The sequence below is a fragment of the Asterias amurensis genome, chromosome 21 (assembly GCF_032118995.1).
Source record: "Asterias amurensis chromosome 21, ASM3211899v1".
Classification (NCBI taxonomy): domain Eukaryota; kingdom Metazoa; phylum Echinodermata; class Asteroidea; order Forcipulatida; family Asteriidae; genus Asterias; species Asterias amurensis.
The window spans coordinates 2,646,888-2,658,214 of NC_092668.1; the positions used below are offsets into that span (position 1 = coordinate 2,646,888).

At 38.5% G+C, this 11,327-nt stretch overlaps 1 protein-coding gene across 4 annotated transcripts; it reads right to left on the minus strand.

Moving 5' to 3' along the window:
• Positions 1-2,960: 2,960 nt before the first annotated feature.
• LOC139953185 (autophagy protein 5-like) lies at positions 2,961-11,310 on the minus strand. 4 transcript variants are annotated; one of them, XM_071952635.1, is made up of 9 exons: positions 11,182-11,310; positions 9,314-9,452; positions 8,679-8,806; positions 7,349-7,427; positions 6,704-6,866; positions 5,879-5,970; positions 5,203-5,314; positions 4,749-4,908; positions 2,961-4,274 (listed from the first exon to the last, which is right to left on the minus strand). In XM_071952635.1, the coding sequence occupies exons 2-8, from the start codon at positions 9,419-9,421 to the stop codon at positions 4,763-4,765; spliced, it is 828 nt and encodes a 275-aa protein (XP_071808736.1). In that variant the 5' UTR covers positions 9,422-9,452; positions 11,182-11,310; the 3' UTR covers positions 2,961-4,274; positions 4,749-4,762. The 4 variants fall into 4 exon arrangements, with proteins under 4 accessions (XP_071808736.1, XP_071808735.1, XP_071808737.1 ...); XM_071952634.1 differs by lacking the exon at positions 11,182-11,310 and adding an exon at positions 10,656-10,734; XM_071952636.1 differs by lacking the exon at positions 11,182-11,310 and adding an exon at positions 10,622-10,689 and having other exon boundaries at positions 2,961-4,192.
• Between the last annotated feature and the right edge of the window lie 17 nt (positions 11,311-11,327).

The window sequence follows — 11,327 nt, forward strand, 5'->3', positions numbered from 1 at the left end:
ATACATCATTGGAACTTTGTAAAGGGCACCGCGGCAAAAGCACATGGTACCGTGGCAATTTCTGTTGGTGCTGTGAGTTTTTTGAGGCTTGGAAACTGAAGCGTAGGCTTGTCTTAGACGCAACATAGGCAATAGACCGATTCATTACACCCCGCCTCCTTACCAGTTGACCAATCACAGCCGCGAAACCCGATCACCATTAGTGCAAAGATCACCAAATGGTGATCAGATTTCACGGTTGCGATTGGTCAATGATAATTGGGCCTGGCTCAATGGATCGGTGTATTGCTTCCATGTCTGTTGGTCTTCGCCTTGGTGCACTTTGAAATGTTCTAAGACAAATGTACATTTCCTTCACGGAGGTGCACTCTACTAACACAAATTAATTGTCTTGCCTACAAAAGAACGGAGTATCAGTCCAGCCCCCCATTTCACAAAACTCATCGCAAGTAGCGACGCATCGTAGGGGTGGCGATGCGTCACAGACCTATAAGACACGTCGCAGGAGTTCGCAACTTACGATGTGTAACTGGTCGCAACTTGCACTTGCGACGCGTCGCAGCGCTTCGTGAAATCGGGGGCTGGGGTTGAATTAAAAAAAAAGGTAGGTTAGGACTAGTCCTAGGAGATATACAAATTGCATGGATAGTCCTAAGTTAGGATGAGTAACAGGTCCTAACTCCAGATAAGACTAGTCCTAACTCTTTGTGAAATCGACCCCTGGGCCCAATTTCACAGCGCTGCTTAAGCAGAAAGTATTAATAGATCAAAAATACTCTTTTTGGTTTTACCCATATACACTGATGTGTGTAAGCACAGTATACTCTGAACTTACCGGAGTTCTGTGAAAAAAAATCACGGGCATATCACCCAACTCTAACCCACAACCTTTGCAATTTTCAGAGCAGTGTCTTACCAACTAGACCACCGAGATTACCCGGTAGCTAGAGGCAGTTCGAATCCTATGTTTCAGCCGCGGGTACTGTAAGGATTTAATAGATGTTTTACCCATATACACCAGAGAGTATAATGCTTAAAGGAACACGTTGCCTTGGATCGGACGAGTTGGTCTTTGAAAAGCGTTTGTAACTGTTTGTTATAAAATGCATATGGGTAGAAAGATGTTTTAAAAGTGGAATACAATGATTCACACACATTTGCCTCAAAAATTGCGTGGTTTTCCTTTTTCTTTGCGAACTAACAAGGACGGCCATTTATGGGAGTAAAAAATTTGACTCCCATAAATGGTCGACCGTGTTTGTCGACGAGGTAAAAGGAAAACCACGCAATTTCGAGTGATACTTATGTTGGTCATTATATTATACTTTTAAAATATCTTTCTAATCATATGCATTTTATAACAAACGGTTACAAACGCTTTTCAAAGACCAACTCGTCCGATCCAAGGCAACGTGTTCCTTTAAGCATTATACTCTCTGGTGTATATGGGTAAAACCAAAATCCCTGATGCATAATTAACATCCTTTAACAGTTGTCTGCTAAATCATAAATTGTACTTGTGACATGGTAGTTTGGCTGGTACCCTTATATCTGGTAAGGCTATGTTTGTTATGCATGGCTGCATTTTCTGCTTGATCACTCTATAAAATGTGGACCGAATAGCAGAATGAATAATTGTACGTGAGCAGCTGTGGATATTATTTGCATTATTTCACTTCGGAGAAAGATCATTGTTTTAAATAACTCTTGTAGGAACATACTTCTATTATCGTCTGCTCAGAACTATGAGGTCATTACTGCAATTTGTATGAGATTCACAAAATTGCTTATTTGCATATTTTGAAGCACCCGGTAAATAAGGTTTATTGATCAAGAGTGGTCTACAAATCATTTGCTTGGCAAAAACTAACATTCGTTTGCTTAGTAAAACAACTAATTTGTTGGTTGCGATTTAAAAAAAAAAAATTATATGCATTTTTTATTTAATGACGTTTCTATCATCACGAATATGAAATTGCAGTTAATGGCCTTATAGCTCCGAGCAGACGTTACATACATGTCAAAATAGCACAATGCAATGTTCCATGGTTACTTATGCATGCAATACATCCTGGGTACCAGGCAAAATCCCCAAATGGTCGACTATTGTCCCTTGCTCAAACTTGCTCCAAGTCTGTTCGCATGAGTGAATGTCATTAGGATTTTTCATTTGAAAGGCTAATTAACATTGTCAAGAATTTCTGTGCAGTCCTTTTGAATTTTTGATCAAATAAATATATATATATTTGTATTTAAATGTAAATAAGCAAAATGAATTGTCAGAGACAGTAAAGTTAAGTATCAATTTTTATCTAATGCATAGGTATGATTACCTACGTCTTTATATTATATAGCACGATAGCAAATCAATAAATTTAAACCTTGGAAGCAATTTGTTACGATTTTCAAGCACTCGCCTCACACAACATAAAATAGGATCTTTTTACAACCCCTACTATATATATAGATATCATTTTAAAATATGTTGTAAGCTAGGTTTAAAGTTAATATTATCTCATTTTAAAATACATTTTGAGCAAAGCCTAACATTTCATAGAATATAACATATTTTTTTATTGGGGGGTCGGGGGGGGGGGTAAAGTTTTTTACTCATTGACTAAACTGAGAAAGGTCACCCCTATTTCGTACAGCTGCTTGAAAGCAAGCAAACCCCCTTAAAGGAACACGTTGCCTTGGATCGGTCGAGTTGGTCTTTGAAAAGCGTTTGTAACTGTTTTTTATAAAATGCATATGGGTAGAAAGATGTTGTAAAAGTAGAATACAATGATCCACACAAACATGCCTCGAAATTGCGTGGTTTTCCTTTTACCTCGTCGACTAACACGTCGGCCATTTATGGGGGTCAAAATTTTGACTCCCATAAACGGCCGACCATGTTAGTTCGCACAGTAGAAGGAAAACCACGCAATTTCGAGGCAAACTTGTGTGGATCATTGTATTCTACTTTTAAAACATCTTTCCAACCATATGCATTTTATAAAAAACGGTTACAAACGCTTTTGTTTTGACCAACTCGTCCGATCCAAGGCAACGTGTTCCTTTAACACTATTACTGGAGTGGAGTGTTGATGTTGAGGGGTTTTATTTCCAACGAGATTGATCATTCAACAAGGTTTGTGTCTTGCAAAAACGTTTATAGACTCTGCAAATTACCAGAAATCACCAGAATTCCTAAACTGCCGGTTTGGACATTATAAGAACTATCTCCTACTCCCGTTGATAACTGCTTCAATTCTTTCAAGAAAATTTAAACACTCAAAGGGAGGTTGAGAAATATCCTGAGTCACAGAAAAAACCTGAGGAATCACTTGCCTGAATGGTAAGCACAGAAACTGGTTACCAGCCAAAATTCCACAGTGCTGACATTGTTGCTGCAACTGGTGCCCCACTAATTTTTGCTTAGAAAAGAAATCTGCTAAGCACTACTCGATGCTGCACTGCTTGCTGCTTTGAACAGCTTTAAGGTTACAATTTACAAAGGGATTCCAGTCAAGTAAGCTGCACGATCCACATGGGTCTAAAGAGACCAGTGTGTAAGAATTATTTACAAACTAACGCTAGAGTTTCATACACGAACTCCACTTCTCTCAGGAATAAGAAGTTTACAAAAAACAATTTTGGATCATAAAAGTGATAAATAAATTGCAATTCACGAAGAAGGAACATCATTGATTTTTAGGAACATTGCAGTCCAAACTTCCAAGATGCGAAAACTGGAAAATTTGACGATTATTAGTGGTTAATTTGAACTTACAATCGAAAAAGAGTTAAAGAGTGGTTATATTTGAACCAGGTACCAAATTTCATTAAAAGCACACAACTGGTTAAGCACAAAATAAGTTGCTTAGCAGGATATAACTGACCTAACCGGATATGTATTCCTCTTGACTGGTCCCCGGCTAATTATTGCTTAGAACACAATCCAGTAAGCACAACTTCCTTGGCCAAGATTGTAACCAAAGATGTCCCTTCTTTAAAAAAAAAAATAAAAAAATCTGAAAGCACAAGTATTACAGTTATCAATTATTTTTAACAATGCATTTATAATTAGTATAAATACCACATAGTGTACCTGTACAAGATACTACCCATGTCATCGGGCGGGTCAGTTCATTCTCAGAATCACCTCGGCTCCCGGTGCAGTATGGAGCCTTTGCTAGCCCATTTACTCCTGGATGAAGAGAAGCAATTCATGTTGAGCTCTCAGCAAAAGAACACAAGTGTCATAACCAGGAATCGAACCAACATGTTCCCTAAAAGCAATGAGAGCAGGGGCTTGCGTGTTAAAAAGGTATTGAGAGGCAGTTGAATATTCCGATGGATTCAAAAGTTTAAGAAGGGAATAAAAGAGTAAGCAAGAAGGTCTTAACTGAGCGTTTAAAACTGGCAGGGTCGTGGCTGTGTTGTAAAAGACAGAGCCAAAGGCGATGTCTGTTATCCGAGGGGCGAGGACCGGACAAGGTTTTAATGGATGCTTAAGAATGTTCAGGTGACCCCTTGTAACCAATAGGAATGCCTAAACTAGGGTGTTTATTCATTCATTAATAGTTTACTCTTTGAAAACATATTTCCCATTCATGGTTTATTCTTTAAAAACACATTTCCCATGGCGACCAAGGGTCGAATTGCCAGAAAACGCACAGAGATGAAAAAATAAATAAATTCTATAAACAAAAAATGCTTAGTTTTTCAAAAATCAAAATTTGTAAGCTGGTATCCCATCTCACCATATGATAGATGTTCACATTTCATGACTGGAGACAGTTGCCGGGACTATGCAGATATGAAGGAAGTTGTCTGGATGACTAAGGTGCTCACTGAGCCATTGTACCGGGGTGTCCAATGGTGACTCAATCCCTTGTATTAAGACCTTGGTTTTACCTCCATCTGTCAAGTAAAAATTGACATTTATAAATACCTAAGACAGTTTGGCTACTCCTATTGGTGGAAAGCGCGTCACGTGGGGGTGTTTAAACGGTTGGTAATGACCAGCTGGAGCTGTTTATAACCGGTTGTGTGATAAAGGACCTCACCTGCAGCTCGGGCCTTTATCGCACGGCCATGATCCTGCTGGTTTTAAACGGCAGTTTAAGAACTTGTCACTACCCTTTTATTCCCTTAATAAATAAATAACAATCAAACAATCCAAGGTATAGTTTACTTTTAAGGACACGTTCCTACCTGTTCCGCTGAAACTCTCTGGAATCGCTTCCTCCAGTAGGTGTTTTAAGACGAGTGGTTCTCCCTGCTCCGTTACTGGCCGGAACAACTTCTGAATATATGTAACTTGCGGCTGCATAGCAAAAACAAAGTATGAGACACATATAAGCTTCGGCGATATCGATTTATTTTATTCACGATATATCGCCAACAATATATCGCGATATTCGATATAATCGCGATTAATGAAATTTGACATCATCAGTCTTAAAACTCCAAGTGAAAGTTGTAGAAGAGACAGTCCTAGTATAAGACAGGTGTTCTAATGACCTATTCTTCTGGTTTTACTCCAAATCTATGGGGTATCAGCTAGCAAATACATCGCGATATTTAATCGATATATCGATATATCGCAATTATCGCGATTATCGCGATATATCGCGATATATCGCAATATATCGATATTTCGATTAAAACCAAATCCATCCGATATCGAAATCGTGTCCAAATTAATATCGCGATATTCGATAATATCATGATATCGCCCAAGCTTAGACACATAAGTTTAACATGCCTTTAAATTAACCCTCAGCACCCACAGCAAGAACAAACTCTACTTGGTGTTACCGCAATTACAAATACCTCACCATGCAGTTCCTCAAGTCATATATACAGTAGTTTTTCTACACAACCTCACCTGGTAGATTTTGAATGGGACATACTTGAAAGGTTCATCGTTTAACCTCTCCATAAGACGGCGGTTTGTAGTCCAAAACTGGTCAAATTTATCTGCAAAGATGTCATTGAAAAAACGTAGAGATAACCAATTTAATCAAAAGATGACTTGCTTAGTCATAATTTACCGCTTCAATTTGAACTCCTCAGCCTAAAGAGACAGTTATGCTGTTGTGTAGTTTAGTAAGAGACTACGGACACCCAAACACAACTCTGAATAAATGTGTATGGCACAGTGGAACAAGGCTACTTTTAATAGAGGTTGCCCTACAATTTAAGCCTTTCTTAAAGGGAAGGTACACGTTTGGTAATTGCCAAAGCTTCTCACTTGGTGTATCCCAACATAAGCATAAAATAACAAGCCTGTGACAATTTGGGCTCAATTGGTCATTGAAGTTGCGTGAAAATGATGAGAGAAAAAACATCCTTGTTGGACGAATTTGTATGCTTTCAGATAGGAATAAAAGACTTCCGGCTAGAAGTCTTTTATTATCTTAGTGAGAAATTACCTCTTTCTCAAAATCTATGCTACTTCAGAGGGAGCCGTTTCTCACAATGTTTTATACTATCTACAGCTCTCCAATGCTCATTACCAAGTCAGTTTTTAAGTTAATATTTGTTTTGAGTAATTACCAAACGTGTACCTTCCCTTTAAACAATTCGTCTCGTAGCCCCTTACCAAGAGTTAAAAACAGCAACAAAAAACCTGCCATAAAAAATAAATCATATGGTGAGAGAAGGGCTACCAAACAAGTATAAATTATTTGCCTTTAGTTCAGTTCCTTACCGTTTTGCAAGCCAGTCCAGAGTTGTTTATGATCTTTCTTCTGCATGTTGTTGATGACGTGACTCCGATGTTTTAAGACATCGGCCTCTTTGAGACATGACATGTAGTGAGCCTCGATCACTTCTTTGCTTTTACAGTGGAGTATGTCCTCTTCTGGAAAGGTCTGTAAGTCAAAACATAAATGAGAACAAAATCTCTCCTCAAGACAACTCGCCCAATTTTATAGAGCTGCTAAGAGCGGAAATTTGCTTAGCATGAAATTGTTTCCTTGATTAAACAGGATTAGGCCTACCAACCGAATTTCCATTTGGTTGCTTTTCCTTGTTACTGGTATTCAGCTGTGGTATGCTCATCTTGAAAATCCCGTAGACATTTCACGCTAAGCAAATTTTTGTGCTTAGCAGCTCTATGAAATTGGACCCAGATCGAACACGCAACTAGGCTGTGGTTTGCAAGGTTTTTGATTCGGTACAATCATTAAGGTATTCTGTTTTGCTAAACTACTTGTTAATCCGGGCATGGTAGGTTCACCTCCCGCTGTAGTCAATTTATCTTTGTCAGAACAGAGATGAATTCCCCATTGTGATACACATGCATATATGTACTACGTAAACAAATTTAATTGTTGTTATTATCTAAACTTACTTTGAAGTGAACTGTAATATTCCAAGGCATTTCTGTCCCATGAGCATACAGATCAAACAACACTCCTACAGGATAATGCCTGACAAAAAATACAACACAAGGTCATTAATAAAGGAACCAATTTGAACCAATTTAGTGTCTTTCCTTACCTTCAACCTCAAGGACCCTGGTTCAAATCCTGCCAGGGCACTATGGAGATTGAGTTTTTAGTCCCTACCTGTCTACGTGGGTTTCCCTGGAACAATGGACCGTTCCGGCTTTCCACTAAGCTCCGCCCACCGCGCACGTTAGCAAGACACGTGTACGAGCACTCCCAATGACATTCTGCACAATTCTGCCGCGCTTGCTAAATTTACGTGCATGACCGAGTTTGTCCGACCACAATCATTGCTGTGATTGGTCAAATGGGTGGACACGCACAGTTTGATTGACAGGCCGGATCGGTCCATTGTCTGGGGTTTGCCTCCTACATCAAAATTTAATCTTCCTTCCTTCCTCGATACACCAAGCGAAAGAAGTAGTCCCACCTGATTTTCTACCTTCCGTCCAGGTAGTAATTAAAAAGCAATACAGTTCTTTTCAGAACTGAGAAGTCTCTCAAATTCCGAAAAAGTCTGCTCAACGGTAGGAGAGAAGTCTCCCAAATTCTGAAAAATCTACTCCGCGAAAGTAGAAAACATGATAGCAAGACAAGTTCTCATCGAACATCAGAGCTTTGGAAAGGACTGTGAACAACACAAACAGTCCTACACCATGTTCTTTCCCGGTTAGACTATTTTAACGGGTTGCTTACAGAAGTCCCACAGGTGCATATTAAGAGACTTCAAAGTTTGCAGAACTGGGCTGCTTGTGTTATCTTTAGGTTAGATCGCCGTCATGATGCCATGCCTCTTCTAAGATCGCTTCATTGGTTACCAATTAAACAGAGGATTGTATTTAAGGTTCTTTTATTCGTTTACAAATTCTTTCACAATCAGGCACCAGTGTGTTTTAATGAATGTATTCAGTTGTATCGACCTTTGCGTCCAAATCTTCGCTCCAATGCAGATCCATTTCGCCTTACTTTTCCCATGACTCACAGTAAGGCGGGAGATCGAACATTCACTGTTTCAGCAGCTAAAGAGTTGAATGAACTTCCCTCCTGTATTAAATCTGCTGAATCAGTGAATGTGTTTAAGAAGATTCTCAAAACCTACCTCTTTCCTAATTGGTCGGTGTATGGGTAAAAAACAAAATTAATATTCTTTATTGTCCTCAGTACAAATTACCATTTATTATACACATGGTGTTATTGCAAACCAAAATTACAAACTTAACTAGAACAACTTACCACTTGAGGGACTGCCCTTCATAGTCGAACCACATCTCATCTTCCTCCGTCTCATCTGTAAACTTCTTGAAATGTTTCTGGACTTTGTCCGTCACGAGCGTAATGTATGTTTGCCTTGAAATCAGCAGCTACATGGAAGGAAAGCAAATTGTGTTTATTACCTTCCAAGAGACCATAGCTGCGCCCATGAATGGCTTTTATCAAAATGCCCACGACAACTTTTCAGGGTTCTGCCTAGGTAGTGGTGGAAAAATGTTGCTCTGGAAACAATTTCAAGATGGATCAGTAACATGGTACTGGTAGATCATATAAATAGACTCAAATCAAAGAAGAGCTCAAAATGAATGGTTTCGGATACCATTTTACATTTTACAGTTCGTTAAAAACCTTTGAAAAGGAAATTGCAAGTGTAGTTTAAAAATTTGGAAATGTGTGGTTAGGGTTAGAGTTAGGGTTAGGGTTAGGGCAGGGTTAGCAGAGTGTAGCCCTGTATTCTATAGTTAATTCCATTTTCCCAGTGGTGTCCAATGGAAATACCATTTGCAAAATGAAAATGGCCTTACCCTTTTAAAGATGAAAATCCAGGCCTGATTGTTTAAAATGGCTACCAAAAACGATACAAATCGAGAACTCACAAAAAAAGGGTCCGGTTGTTCAGATGTGACCTCATCACTTGCAAGGTTGAAGCAGATTGGGATACGTCCTTCCCAAACTTCTCGTAAAATCTCACGGTCATCCGCCATATTGTTTGCCTATTATTTTTCAGTCGTTATTCTGCATTAAAAGTTTTAAACAATAGAATTAGCAAATTTATACAAAAATAAAAATATAAAAAGCAACCAAACCTATTCTGGCAATTAGTTAAACATTTCTTTTTTTAATGAATTCTTTTTAGAGTCAGCAGGCTCTTGATTCATTACTGCAAAATTTAAGTAAACGAGCAATAGTTAGGATAAGATAAGACCCAGTCACTAGAGTGCTGTGCTCCTCTATTTGAAATTTTGACTTTGATGGCTGTACTAATGTCCAACACAAATGTTTGTGTATCCCCCAGATTCACTGACTTGCTATGATTTTCTATAATCCGATTCCAAAAGTTGCCCAAATGCAGAGTTGGAAAATGTTTTACCACTAATGACCTGTTAGTTGCGATAACGTAACCCTCCGGCTACGCCATCGTGAGGAGGGTTACGTTATCGCAACTATTGAACTAATGACCTGTAGGCCAGGACTGGGATTGTACGGGGTTGTAACAAATACAAATAGCCTGAATGTTGGGGGCTGGCCAGGATCGTGATAACTCCCGGCATGCCGGAGCTGGGATCATGCACTGCAGGGCGGTCTTAACGCGGCCATATGTGGAGAACACTGCCAGCTACTTCTACTTCCACAGTCCCAGATCCCCCAATACTCCTAGAACTATGAGGTTCGTTCCGCGGTTCGTTCCGCTATCGTCTCCCGTTACGGGAGATGATAGCGGAACAAACCTCATAGTGGATCCCCTCATAGTTGTGCTATCGTGACGATAGCAGAACGAACCTCATCAAAAGTTGTAGGAGTACGGACGTATATTTATTATACGATTTATTATGAATGATCGTTATTAACATTAATATTAACAAGTTCATTCAATTTTGATACAACACTAATTTCAATTGATGATTTATTTATTTATTCATAATATTCAAATTTAATAATTAATTTGATTTATTAAAAAATATTATTTTTTATATTAATTATCTTCGTTTAATTTTTATGACATTAATTTTTTTTAACATTTTAATTTAATAAATAAAATAATAAATTAAAACTTTATAAAAAATAAGTAAGTTTTATTCAGCTGCTCAAGACACCACAGAGAGAGAACTCACACCAATTCTACAGAACAAGATCATCATCTATCGTGACATAAAAAATAATACTGAAAAAATGTGGTATTCTACCTCCAATCCAGTCTCGACTGAAACTTCAACTCACCTCCTCTCATATTGAAGCCGCCATTTTACTGAACCAACTACTGACAAACAGCGCCCTCTCAAGAAAGAAAATATGCAAGAGCTATTTTTATAGACCTTTCTTTTGCAACGTCACAGCCCGAGTTTTTGCCAACCCAGATTGGAAAACTATGGAAAGCCGTAAGTGCAAATTGAGAAAAGATCGCTATTTTTGGTAACAATGTAACCAAATTTGTTTATTTTGTTAAAAACAAAACAAATGATAATGAGAGGTATTTTTTTTTTATTGAAAGTTTGCAGAAAATGCTGAATTTGGTAAAAACATCTGTTTTTACGATTGAGTGTTTTACTAACATTCGGCCGACTATGCCAACCAAGGCGGTTTGTTTATCAACAAAAGAAAGGTCTATACATTTTAAATTTGTTGTGCCACGTGATCCAGAACACCAGTCAGGTGGTCTATACAACGTGCTTGGTCGTGTAAACAAGTTTCGTGTAAACAAGTTTCATACAAAACATGTCACGTAGGCCTACATTTCTATACCTACCTCCATGGACGGCCGGACGTTGTTTACAACAAAAAAAGTAGAGATCAGTTGTTGAAGTTCAGCCAGGCATTAAGTCTATCAAGGTCTTACGAGTTTATCAATTGAAAACTGAAGCCGTATTAACCAAGCAAGGTAGGCGTTTTCCC